The sequence below is a fragment of the Desmodus rotundus genome, chromosome 5, assembly GCF_022682495.2.
Source record: "Desmodus rotundus isolate HL8 chromosome 5, HLdesRot8A.1, whole genome shotgun sequence".
NCBI lineage: Eukaryota > Metazoa > Chordata > Mammalia > Chiroptera > Phyllostomidae > Desmodus > Desmodus rotundus.
In genome coordinates this window covers 21,179,134-21,193,116 of record NC_071391.1, presented here as the reverse complement: position 1 = coordinate 21,193,116, position 13,983 = coordinate 21,179,134, and the positions used below count along the sequence as shown (strand labels likewise).

The window sequence follows — 13,983 nt, the reverse complement described above, 5'->3', positions numbered from 1 at the left end:
CCCCACATCTCGGGAGAACCAGTGCCAGCCAGAGCTGAGGAGAAGCCAACCAAGTCAGCAGGGAGGACCGCTGAGCCCCAGGGAAGCAGAGAGAACACAGCACGAGTTGCAGTAGTTATAGACCCTAGCACCCAATGTCAATGTCAGCAAAACACACAGGAACGGGAAAGACTCATCACACACATCCAAGAGTGGCAGGGACTCGGGAGTCCTACTTTATCCCCGTGCTGAAAGTCACACAGGCCTCCGGGCAGCAGCTTGGAGAGGAAGAAGCTGGTGAGGGGAGCAGGGGAGAAAAGATGAAGACGTGAGTCCCCCCAAAAAGAATGTTACTGAAAAGATCATTTCAGGGATTGGGGGGTTGAGGTCATTTATTTTCTATTCATTTATTTTTTTAGTCCTCACCTGAGGATATGTTTATTGATTTCAGAGTGGGAGGAAGGGATAGAGAAAAAGAAAAACATTGATGTGAGAGAGAAACATCGATCAGTTGCCTCCCATATGCACCCCCACCAGGGGTCAAACCCACAACCCAGGCATGTGCCTTGACCTAGAATCGAACCTGCAACCTTTTGGTGTACAAAATGACGCTCCAACCAAATGAACCACCTGGCCAGGGCATGACTGAGTTCATTCTTTATCTCCACTGCCCATTGGGAGCCAGGGGTGGGGCTTTAAGGGAAAATCACTGAAGGTATAGAAAAGAGTGAGGCCACAGTTTCTTGGTGTATCTCAATCTAGTGGAGTAAACAGGGGACTCCAATTCAGACGCTATGAAAACATGTCACAAAGATTTATGGAGGTTCAAACAGGGGTCTGTGCCAGACCTAGAGCATGAGAACTGGAGGGAACACTAGAAATAATCTAATTCCTGCTATTTCCCTCTGTACCTATCTGATGGCAGCCATGCCCCTCCTCTCCCCACCCATGACCCCGCAAACTCCAAGGGCTGGGACTGAAAAGATGGCACCAGCTCTCCCATATGCATTGTTGGCAATTACACCTTTAGGATCTATTTTAAAGGGCTGTCATGCAGCCGTTGGCCCTGACACGTAGCTGAGAGAAGCAGCATGAAGGAGTCAAAGCCGTAGCACACTCGTTCTGTAGGTCAGAAGCCAACCCGTGTTTTATTAAAATGTGTACAACAAAGGAGGAGGGGGCAGGGCCACACTGAACTGTGGCAGTGGGCACAAACACCAACATCAATGTCACACCCAGGCTCGGCCATCCTGTACTGTCCGCGGGCAGCTCTTTGGAACTTGGTCTGGCTGGAGCCTTGGAAGACACCTCATGAAGCCCAGGCCTCCCTGTCAGCCTTCTCTCGACCGGAGCTGACCGTGACATTTATACCACTGAAGGGCAGGTGGGAAAGCCCACCAGGTCAGCTGAATGGGGATGTTTTCTTTGCTATTCATAGTGTTTTTTGAAGAAACTCAGTTCTTGCAAGCAGGTGTTTTCCAAATGGTCCAAGCAGTAGGGAGGCAGGGGCCCACCAGAAAAGTGAGCTCTCCCCACCTGTCGCTAGATCTGTCCTTGAAATCAGAAGCCCCGGCTCAGCCAAATTCAAGGGCAGAGTCACACCCCAGGCCCACACTGCCGCACGCAACATAGGCACGGACAGACACACAGACAAGCTTCTCAGTGGGCCTGAGGCTCATTTCATGTTTCTCTCAATCCAGTCCTTAAAAGGCAGCACATTGGTGAAGGCCGTGTACAGGCCGTGGCTGCATGTTTTGTCGTAGCTCCAGCTGACCAGCCCCGCCAGATGCCAGCGCGGCTCAGGGGACGCCTGCCCCGGGAAGGACACAGCTCCGATGCCCCCGGTCTCTGCTGTGCAGATGTCCGAAGGGGCGGCAGGGTCCCGGCTGGCACAGAACATGTTGTCCGTGACGCTCACTGGGATGCCGTGGTCTTCATGCTGCTCCTCACACGCCAGCGAGTCCACCACCCTGACCACCCCTGAGCGCAGCACGTCGTTCTTGAAGCCAGGGCTCCTCACATCTGCCAGGACGTTCCACCCAGCCACGGTGATGCGGGACTCCTGGAAGGAGGTGCTGAGGTCCCGCGTGGCCGCGAGGCAGATGGGCTGGACGCGGGTGCTGATGCGAGCCTTGTCCAGGAGCTTCAGGACGGCGATGTCAGCATCCAGCAGGATGGGGTCATAGTTGGGGTGCAGAATGATTGCAGAAATCTACATATGCAAGGAACGGACAGCAATGGTGAGCAGCCAACTCCACAGTGGACAAGAGCAGGCAAGCACTAGGGCTGACTTATCGGGAGAAAATGTCTGAGACAGCTGCCATTATTTGGAGACACTATGCTATGGCATCACAGAAGGCAACTGCTCTGTTTCCAGGGTTGCAAACTGAAATGCCTGCTGGGGCTTGGCAGATGGTGTTAACTAAGTGGAGTGGGCAGGAGAGGTGGCGGAGAATGAGAGCGTACACTCGGTCTAAAGTGGGCAATTGCCACCTCGCTCCAGATGATCTCTGCCATGCAGTAATGGAGCCAGCATTCTAACTTTGCCAGGGAATACAGTCCAGATCTTCATCTGAAACCTGAGTTTTAAATGTTGGTGAATAACTGATTTAAAAGTGATACGTTAGCACTATCTAAACACAAACCCCTACTGGCTCCCAATTTCCAATCCCTGGTCCACTCTAAACATTTCATTTATCTTCAACCCCGTAAGACAGAATGTTCCACAAGACTTTTCCACAAAGTCTTCCCTGACTGTCCCAATCCTTGCTGATCACTTTCTTTGTTGGGGGCCTCTAGGAGCTTACATCTGTGATACCTTGTAACACTTTGTGTATATGTTCTATTATTTCACCTATATTTGGGTGCGTTTCCTCAGGGCTGCTCTTGAATTGAAGCAATCACCATACACTACTCTGTCTTTCCCACTGACAGCCTGTGGACTTTCAGGGCAAAAACCACACCTTTTTTAGTTCTGTATCCATTGCCAGTGAATAGCATACTGTGAGCTCAACAATGGATGGATGGATGGATGGATGGATGGGTGGATGGATAGATGGATCGACAGGAGGGTAGGTAGATAGAAGAGATGGGGGAAGGAGGCAGGCATGGAAAGAGACAAGAATATTTTAAATTGATTAGGGATATCTTGGATAACATTTCCCTGTGTCCTCAAAGCCTCCCTAGTGCAGTGCCCTGAACACAATAATAGGTGATTCACTTTTGAGGACCACAATGAGAGCTATTTGTTGCTATCTTGTTTTTAGAACAACTGTGGGGAGGGAAAAAGACTGTAGTCTTTCTAGATGCCCCCTTTCTTGTAGGTGTCAATATGAAACAGTGGGGACCTGCTATGTGCCAGGCACTGTGTTGGGTGCTGACATGTTAAAGTGACAGGGCTGACACAGTCACTACTGTCCCGATGCTGGGCATTTGCTGAGCCAGAGACCCAGTTTCCATGCGGCAGCCCTCTCTCACCCGCAAGCTCTGGATGGTCTTCTCATCCCGGTCGTCATCCCGGTAGAATTTTCCCAGGACGACCTTGAGGTCTGCTGTCTTCACCATGATGACCTTCCCCAGGTCAGTTACGCAGTGGGCAGCCACCACCACGGTGCGCTCATTCACCAGGGCACCGCTGCAGACCAGGAACCACTCCTCCTGGTGCAGGCTGCCTCCATGCGCCCCACTGGCCCTTCTGTAGATGGCCGCCTGCCACGGCCAGCGCAGCCCCTGGGTCTTCGGAGCAGTGGCGTTCTCGGTTTTCCCACAGACTATGGAGAAAGCACTGGCTCAGTAAGATCAACTCAGACCTTCCCATCCAGAGGGGAATATGTCACACAACCAAGACAGCACAAGCTCACTGGTATGTCATGTCCACTAAGCATCTACCATGTTTTGCTGTGTATAGTGCACAAGTTTTTGCCCAAATTTTTGAGGGAAAAATAAGGATGTGCATTATACATGGGTAGTACTGATTCTATATCTATACAAATGTTTTAAATTCTTTCATTCATGCTTATGTGTTAAAACTGTAACTCTAGAAAGCAATAACGATATCCATATGCAAAATAATACCCTGGAATATGATCATTTTTATATATAAATAAAAAATTGAATTAAAAAACTAAAATGAGAGATTTTTTTCCTGAAAGTTTGGGCCAAAAACATGGGTGCACATTATACATGGCAAAAATGCAGGGTAACCTGTTTTTCTTTTCACTTCATTAAGTGTTAATCAATCACCTTGATTGCGTTGGCTATGGAGTCTAGAGTTAAACTTGGAGGCCTCCAATCCCAGGGACTTACTGGGCAAGCTGCCTAATTTCTTACAGCTTCAGACTTCTTGCTTGCAAAATGAATAGAGGAATAGCAATCATCTCATAGGGTGAGATGATGTACAAAAACAGTTACACTCAAAATATTATTATGACTATCATTATAAAGATGACCACCATGAACTAAGCCAAACTGCTTTCCCTTGATTACAAGGATGGGGAAGGTAGCTTAGTATGTGCAAGACCCTATTCCAGACGCTTCCATGTATTAACTCGGTAATCATCATAATAACCTTCAATTAATACCTCATTACATAATTACCCTAATAACAATGCCCTCATTATACCATTGGATAATGAGGGTGAAAACTGGGTAACAGTCTTCAGGCAGAGCAACAAAGGTGACATGACTAGAAGCTACCTGGCACCTTTAACCCCTCCCCCACCTGGTGTTCAATGACTATGTTCTCCCTTTTCTCCAAGTAAATTGAATAGAATTATCCACAAGAAAGTATGTCATCCTCCCCACCAAAATTATCTAAGATTTAATGAGTTAATTTCTGCTGGGTAATACATTTAAGCCAAAGGAAGGAAGCTCTCTAACTGTGGCATTTCAGACATCACCAAGCTAGAGAAAGTATTGGATTACCATTCCTTTGGGCAAGGAATTTTCCCCCAAAAAAGGGTTAATGACTTTTGGTAGGCAGCCATGTTGGCTGTAAGCTGCTGCAGCTGAGGATAAGCCTGGACTCACTAGGGATGCAGGAGGGGGCTCGCCCACTCCACTTCCCGGTTCTCAGACACGTCCTCCGGCTGCTGCCCAGACGGCGGTAGAACGGCGAGATGCACTCATACTGGAGCTGGGTGTGCAGGTGCTGGTACCCAGTGGGCAGGTCTCCAAAGGGAAGGACTGGCTTCTTGGTAGGGGCACCCTGCAGTTTCTGCTTGCTGAAGGCTGATGAGTACAGCTGGTGTAATGGTGTCTCCCTGCATCGGGGCACGTGGGCCGAGAGAGACAGCAAAGCAAGACAGTCATCACGGCCTTTTTAGCTCCAGGCCAGTCCCCATGTAGATGTTTGGTTAAAGAAGAAAACAATGGATATCTTATTCTCTGTCTCTCTTTCTCCCTTCCTCTCTCCCCTCACCCCTCTCTCTCTCTCATACACACACACATACTCCACCTGTTCCATTGAGCAAATTATCGTGCACACTTCAACCTCCTTTTATTCTCCATTTCCATTTCTGGCATGTCTCCAGCTGCCTAGGATCTTAACCAAAGAGGATAATATCTGACATAATAGCTGCTATCCAAAGGAACACTATACATGCACACACACACACACACACACAAATTAATTGTGAAATTAAACAGGAAAGGAAGTTAATTTGAATGAAAGAAATCCAGGCGTCTTTTTTTCTAACCATTATCATAATGGGGCAATATCAGAGATTGACTTGAACTAAACTGTGTTGATACAGTAGTTTGATTTAGCAATTAGATGATATAATTAGCACACCTCAGAGAATAGAACTTTCTCTCAGGGCACATTGACTGGGAAAAATATGGAGTGTTGTGTGTAAATGCCAAAAGATTTTTCAAATGAGCCCTGAAGTTGAAGCCCCCAGAGACCACTCAGGGATTCTCAGGGGAGATGTTCGCACATCATGCAGCTTGTGTTCACTTTATATTGGTGCATAATAACTGTTAACTGAAAAGTTAGAATTCCTTCAGGAACCAGTGTTCTCATCCTGTTTAATGAATGGAGGAAGGAAGCCCAGAAAGGTAAGTGGGAGTGCCTGAGGGCGCACAGGAAGCCCAGATGGTACCCAAGGCAGCACTGAGCAGGCGTGATTCCCACCCTGGTGCCTCTGCCGCACCAGGGTGGTATCATCTTAAGCAACCTATTTCGTGTGTCTCTACAGTGCTTTGCTCAGAGCAAATATTCCATCCACACTGATGTCATCCAACAAATCTTCAGCTCATGTTCCGAACCAGGTCTGCAGTTTGGAGCTTCTGGACTTGCTAACAAGCTCATCTTTTGGCCCATCTGTTGAAGGTCTACACTGTCTTTGGGGATCCTCGGTAAGGCTGCTGGAGCTAGGCATATCCCCGCTCCAGCAGCCTGTCTTCCAGAAAGATCCTTAAAACCAAGTTTTAGGTTCACTTCCTCATCTACATGCAACAGCTGGCACCCTGGCACCTAACCTCCCACTAACAATTACTTTAAAATGCAAGGCCGGGGGTCTTTTTAACAGCTCCAGGCCTCCTTTGTAAGATGTCTCCTTGGGAAGAACAGGTGTATCAGGCTTCTCCCACTTAGTGAGAGCCCAGCCCAGGTGAATCACAAGATCAGAAAAGGGGGTGGCATTTGGATTCCTCTGCCACTCCCGAGGAAAGGCCTTGCGTGAGAAGGGAAAGACAGAAATGGAACGAAACAGCCGGAGGAAGGGTGAGAGACTGATGAATATCCTGATGGAAGGACATTTCGGGTCATTTGCGGGGCCAGTTCCAGGATTTTAATCAAAGAGGATATTTGTTACTATTTCCAAAAGCAATAGCTATTACTGACAGGTGTTCATAAGGGTAAGGTATTTTGCTAAGGCCTTTACAAAGACTTAAAGGTTAGTACATCAGGGAGCAGACCCTGAAGACTTCAGACCCTCAAAACCCTGGATTTGCATCCTGGCCTTGCCATTTCTCCTAGCAGTGTGACTTTGGACAAGTTACTAATTTATCTGAGCCTCAGTTCACCCATAGGTAATAAAAATGATAATAAGATCTGTAATAAAACAATAATAATAAGAAGACCTACTTCAGAGGCTGTAGTGAGCATTAAATAAGCTAATACATACAAAGCACTCAGAAGAGCAATGGGCACATCACAAACACTCAGAGTTAGTGTTGCATTTAATCCTTACAACAGTCCCCAGAGACAGATTATGATTATCCTTATTTTCCAAAAGAGGAAACGAAAAGCTCAGCAAGTTCAGGAACTTGCCCAAGAATACCCAGCACTAAAGAGAGATAAACCAGGTCTCGAACCCTTGTTTGTCCATTCAATGCAGTCATTCAACCAGTATTTATCAGGTGCTCACTATGGGGCAGACGCTGGAACTTTAGCATGAGCAAAAATAATGTTCTTGCACAGTAACTTTTACATTTTTTGGTGGGGTTGGGAGAAGATGGAACAAATTATTCAAAAAACTGTATGTAAGACAACAGGCTAAGATGTCTTAGCCTACAGGATGCTACAAGGTGAAGCATAGTAAAGGCCAGAGCGCGCTGGGTAAAGAAGTCAGCTCAGCAGTCAGGGTGGAGGAGGTGAGGTTGCTACTTTTTGAAAGACATCAGGGAAGGTCTCTCTCCTAGGTAAAAACTGAGCAGAGAACTGAAGGAAGCACGGCACTAAGCCTCATTCCAATTCAGTGGCAGCAGTATCCAGACAGAAGTTTCTGTAGCAGAACTGTGCTTGGAGGGATACAGGACAAGCAAGGTGGTCTGTGCGGCTGGAGTGGAGAAGTGAGAGAGGAGAGAATGCTGGGAGATGAGATGAGAAAAGTATCTCCTACATAACAAGGGAAGGAGAACTAGAAATGGGTCTATCCTGTCCCCACAGGGTGGCCCCCTCTGTCTGTCCGGGAGTAAGGCTGGGAGGGTGTACCTGAGGGCTCACAGCCCTCCTCAGGGCTGGGGATTTATCTCTAGCTCCTGGGCTCCACCAGCCTGCCTCACCTGGTTGGTTACTACCAAGAACATCTTCCTGAGCCACAGCTGGCTGAATCTGGCAGGAATGCCATCTCCCTAGAAGCTGCCATAATAAATACATAGAAATCTCAGGAGGAGTAAAGTACTGAAATCAAGTTCATCAAAGATCATCTTAAAGTCTTGCTTCCCACCAGCCACCTACTTTCCCACGATCCAGAGAAATCTGTACATCTTCCAACAGCTGCTACCTCTTGGCTAAAGGCAGCTTTTTAATAAGCCATCTAACATGCCCTATTCTTTCATGGACAGTCAGCACCGAGTGTCCCTAAGAAACCCCAGGCTGACTGGCCAAACACAAGCAGGAAAAGGGGTGGGAAGGGAATGTTCTTTCACCTTCACCTTTAAAGCGGAGTTCAGGTGTGTCCACCTCACCTTGACTGAACCTGCATTGGAAGAACTCTCCGTCTCACCAGGTCGGAGATCTTTGGTTCTCGGCAGGCTAGGAAACAAGAGGCAATGCTGGATCAGTTCTTTTCCATTTGAACCGTTCGCATCATTCAGTTCAGATTCATACCTGGCCACCCTTCCTGGACACCGGGCGCACATTCTCCAGGCTCTCCGAGGTGTGAGGCGTGTCAGCCAAGCATGGGCGGCTCCTTTAGCAAAAGAGCACGCTGCCTTTCAGCCACATGGACACTGCCTCTGAAGAGCCCAGGGGCACAGTTGCCCAGTGCTGCTCCACCCGTGTTTTTTGGAGCAATGGCAGCTAATAGACTAGGACTACCCAACACATCAACGGTATTAGCAAACTTGGTAAAAAATGGAATAAAAAGTTGAAGTGAAGGTTCTGAAATCTAGCCTAACAGAGGGAATCACAGGTTCTCATTTAAAAGCAGACAGCAGTCAATCAGTAAGTCTCGGGTAACCGATTCCTCCAAGTTCATTCTCTGCAACTAAAGCTCCTAACAATCATTTGAAGGCAACTCAAAGCCCATTTCATTTTGAAGTCTTTTATTTTTTCTTTACAAGTAAAAATAAATCCTACCCATCCCACTTTCTCAATCAAGCAGCCAACATTCATCTAATTAGCAACCTAGAGCACTTTAGTTGTATTAACAACTTGCAAGAGAAGAGTTGACAGACATCTCCAAGGACATATGTAACACCACTTCCATACTAAACGAAATCAAGAATCAGACTTTGTGCTGGTGGGGATGAAAGTCGCTTCTGGCTAAAGTCTAAAGTGATTTATTCCTTTCATAAACCATTCCCTTTCATTCCCTTTCTCATGATTAGTGTTGTGGATAAATACCCAGAAGGGAAAGTGGAGGATTGAGGCAATTATCCGGATAATCTAGGCCAAGGACACGCTTTTCTTCTCTGGAAACAACCAGATAATTGTGACCTGCCCCCCAAAGAGAGGGGTTGTTGACCTGGAGCAAATAGTGAGAAACCGCACTTCCCCACTGCCAGAGGGTAAGGGCCAGACTTCTCCATAGAGCATCCCATTTCTTCTTGTCCCAAACCACCTTTTTATTCACTTACCTCCCAGATTCTCAGACTGCCTCACTTCGACTTGACATGATTCTTTCCCTTCTGCCTACACCTCTCTTCCTCTCCTTGGTCTTCTGACTGGACTGTCGTCCCAGCCCCTCTTCACCTCGGCAAATCCTCCTCGGCCTCCCAGACTGGCTCCAGCCCTACCTGCTTCGTGAAGTTGCCCATGCTTCTGGTAATAGGATCACTCCTTTCTCTGAACGTACACTACTCCTCTCTTCCTAGAGCTCTGCCTTGAGTGTTCAAGGGTTTCCTGTTTTTTAAAGACGTTTTTAAACATTTTAACATCTCAAAACTCTGTCCACCTAGGCAGGCAGCAATGATGTGTCTATTTTGTCCTTTTATTTCCTGCACAAATTTATGTGACACAGAGAGTACATAAACGTAGCTATAAAAATGCGTGTTGATTGCTTCAATCCCACCCTTGGGTTTGCATATGAAAACTCAGCTCCGCCATCTTCCCTAAACTGCTCTGATAACTACATCACTTTCCTTGATCACATTGGGATGTTGTGATTAGGATGAGCGGGTTTGGGGCAGTGCAAAACAGAAGCAAATGGTTTCAGGGATGGTTTCCAACCTAAGATTAATAAACGTATCGTTCCAGTGAGAACTTAAGAGAGAAAGGTACTTTTTCCATGGGCTCAAAAACATGTATGGGAGCTACCAAAAGGTCCAGCACCTCTATCTCTATTTCAATAGACTTCAGAAATATTTGTGGTTACCTTTGATGCAGATGGGCTGCTTCCCTGACCACTCTCCATTCTGCTGGCACGTTCTGTTTTCATTGCCACTAAGAACATAGGAGCTGTTACAAAAGAAGGAGACGACAGTGCCAATTTTTGCATAGCGCCCGCTGATGAGCCCAGGGCCTCCTGTGATTTTCTTGTACCCACTGACGGGGCCCCCTGGGTCCGAGCAGTTTCTTTCTTCAACGACTAGAGAGAGAATAAAAGAAAAGGAGAGTTTAAAAGTCTGAAGCATTGCATTTTAGAATTGGGTCTTTTCATGTTTCATTGAATGGAAAAGGCAGTGATATGGAGCCTGCAAACAGTGGCACTCAATGGAATTACCAAGAGAAAACTTAAAATAAAAAATGCATGTATTAGTCATATCATTCCCTTTTTAAATGATTTATTCTTAAATGAAAAAATATTTCATTCTCTAGGTAAAGAAATTTGACACCACATCTGGCTCATGTTCTCTTCTTTCTCAAAGTGTGGGAGCTGGGCAGGCCTGGACAAAATAAACATTTCACCTAGATTTTATGACCAGCATACAAGGGTTCTTATTTTTTAGTGTTTCTGTATTATCTCCTTTGTTCCCTAAAGCTTGGGCAATTAAACTAGACTATTTCTTATTTTTGTTGTGCCCAGAAAGTAGAACTGATTAAAAATAAGAGTGCACATATAAAATGAATTTAGATTTTATATTTCATCTTCAGGAATATAAATGTGTTGAAAGTAATTGTTAAAAGTACTAGAACACAATATTAATTCAGAGATACAACAAATTTCTCTTGATGTGCAAATATAACGTTGCATCTAAACACTGGCCAATATTCATTACAAAGGTATTTCTGTTCTCTAATTCATGATGGACAGCTACTTAAATAGCATCACCAGCTGTTTTGAGCACTGAACAGGATATTAGATATATCCTGAAAATATTCTATTGGATGGATAACAAACATATTTTTCTCAAATGGATTGTAGCACAATACGGAATGCTACTTGCCTGAGGACACAGAGCAAGTTCCCTGAAGAATCCAACCTTTAATTCCTGACTTTGGGTACCAATCACTCTATTAGCCTTCCTAGTCTCTCTTTAATCATTTCTTCGAAGACACAGACTCGCTCGTATAAAACAGTCTCCATTCAATGCAGTCATGCTTTCGGCACGCTGCACCCAAGTCCCTTCGTATCCTTTTACCGACTCGACTTCTACGTGTGAGCTTTATTGCTGCGAGCCAGCCCTCAGGTGTGGGCACCATGTCGTTCACATGAAGAGCTGAAAATTGCCTGCATTTTTATCCCCTCGCTCACCAGGCACGTTGTCATAGCCAATGACTGATGGATGTGAAAGTACTGAAGTCCAACTCCTGTTCCTCTGGGTGTTATTTAACTCCCCAGCACCCCCATAGGATTGGGCTGAGGCTGGGAGTTCAGCTGAAGTCTCTCTTGCTTGATTTCTTCTTCTTTCCTCTCTTGCTTCCCCAAGTGCCGTACTGGTTGGTCCTAGGAGTACTTCCCTTAATAAATCACTTGGACCCAAACGCTTGAATCAGAATCTATTTGCAGGAAACGAACCTTAACCCAGGTCATCGGGCAACTAGAGAGGCTGGAGCTCATCAGAGGGCCCCTGGCCTCCACAGATACGCTCAGGCTCCAGGCCAGCTGCACACAAGGAGAGCTGTTCTACCTGTAGGGATCCAGAGCTCTGAAACAATGGACTTCACCAGGCTACACAGTGTGGACTTAGAATCCACCATCAGCGGATTCTCCCTAATGATTTGCTGCAGTCTGAGTAAAGCCATGGACTTTGTACAACCCTGGGACACAGAGGAGGCCCCAACAATGACTGAGACTGAATTTCTTATGATTCTGAACTATGGGCCCTAGAATTAGATTTAAATCAAGTAAAGTTAGTATATCCTTTGCTCTCCTAGCTGACTGGTACACTAAGATTCATGCTCAGTGCAAGGTAGCTGAGATGACCAGGTCTGGAACACTGACAAGAAAACCACATGATGATGGAGACATCCGGGAGCATGTCGGGGAAATGTGCAGGCATTTTTAGGAAAAGTGGCCCTTCACTGCCCACAAATATCACTTTTTCTGTGCCCTTGAGTCAGGTCAATTATATTGAATGTGGCAAAAGGAAGTCTACACTCTTCATCCCTAACCCCGGGGGTGGACTCACCTCACTCTCCCCCGAATGGCCACAAACTCAGGGGGCAGCTGCCAGCAGTGGCAAGATAACAGACCTCTTCTTCCATTATATCACTGCCCACCAACAATGCCCTCGGTTACAAAATATCTTTTTCTAAATGAATCTAGAATGTTAACTGGATATACCAGACTCCTATGAGCCCTTGTCTTTTCCTTTTGCTTCATTCTCAAAGCTGTCAGCTTACATTTGGAGACAAGATCTACAAAAGCCCCCAGGAACCAAAGAATCTGGTCACTGCTTTGCCTTTTGGAAGTCCAGCCTGTGCTTCTATAGAGAAAGACTATGAAATGTTGTGAGCTACTGATTTCACTGATTTTCTTGTACCTTATATTTAATGAGAGCATCTCTGTGCCCAGAAGGATAAGGCATTGACAGATGTTTTTTCTGTAATGTTAACACAGAAATTTTCAGTTTAAATCCAGAAATAGAAATGATGACGGTTAAGCCTTGAGACATCTCAAAGTTCTCCTGAGCTTCACTTAAGTGCTTATAAAAATATGGATTGGGCGTTCCGTCCAATTATTTATTCCCCAAGTCATCAGGGGAGTACATACAGATGTTGTGTACATGTAAATGTATTTTTTTTCATTAGCATCAATCATCCTAAGTGATTAGTGCCTTCCTTAAATGTACTTCTAAAATTACACCAGAACTTAGGACCCTAACCAAGGAATAAAGTAAAGATAATCATGGGGCCTTAAATGAATTTAAATGGAGAGGGCATCTCAGAAAATATCACCCAACCCCGGCAGTTAACTATAGTCTGAGTTGCAACAAAGATTTCATCAGGTACAATCGATAGAGCTGGGTTGATACCACTTAGCCTGCTGTGTTTTCTGAAAGAAAACCTCTTGATCTGCAGGAGGGAGCCTGGAACCAGGCCTAATTTAGGTGTCCCTGCTAAGAAGAACCACTGGAGATCTGTTAGACTCCGAGCTCCCTGTTTCATCACATTTGTGTTCTCCCTGTGGTACTGGACAGCGCTGTGGACGCAGAGATTACTGCTTAACCAGGGCACATGTTGAAGTTAATGCAGTGTGACCAGTCCGTCAAGGGCACAATTACGAAATATGAGATGGTTAGCAAAGGCCCAGTGACCCTTCCCTGTGACAGGAGCAGCCACATTCTAACCCCTGTCTGAAAAATGCTCGATGGCAAAGTTGGACTGAGTCCCTCGGAAGAGTCCAAGTCCTTTGGGAGACATTGGAGCCTCTCTCCATAAACAGCACTGGAGTCTCCACTCACTTCTACCGCCCCACCCTGCAAAGAATTGGGCTGGCTCTTATGCACAGAGAAGAGTGTGTGTGCTTGTGTGTGTGTGTGTGTGGTGTGTGAGATATCAATTCTTTGATCTAACACTGGATTTTTTAATCGATAATACAGAAAATCATATTTTGAGCACCCTTCAGACAATGCAACCCTGAAATAGAAATTATTCAGCATTGATCAAGGGCTTAGGTAATATTTTAAAGATGCAACCCAATGGTGATCTAGCGAACCTGAGCTCTAGCCCTC

General features: G+C 45.9%; 1 protein-coding gene across 3 annotated transcripts in view; it reads right to left on the bottom strand.

The window, feature by feature from the left end:
* Positions 1-1,107: 1,107 nt before the first annotated feature.
* PAMR1 (peptidase domain containing associated with muscle regeneration 1) overlaps positions 1,108-13,983 on the bottom strand; it is a 65,467-nt gene continuing 52,591 nt past the window's right edge. For all 3 annotated transcript variants that reach the window (XM_045194096.2, XM_024558839.3, XM_045194097.3), the window contains 5 exons: positions 10,242-10,454; positions 8,392-8,458; positions 5,008-5,240; positions 3,457-3,749; positions 1,108-2,191 (listed from right to left, as the gene is read on the bottom strand). In XM_045194096.2, the coding sequence (XP_045050031.2) occupies positions 1,655-2,191; positions 3,457-3,749; positions 5,008-5,240; positions 8,392-8,458; positions 10,242-10,454 (1,343 nt within the window). In that variant the 3' untranslated portion in view covers positions 1,108-1,654. The remainder of the gene's footprint in view (positions 2,192-3,456; positions 3,750-5,007; positions 5,241-8,391; positions 8,459-10,241; positions 10,455-13,983) is intronic.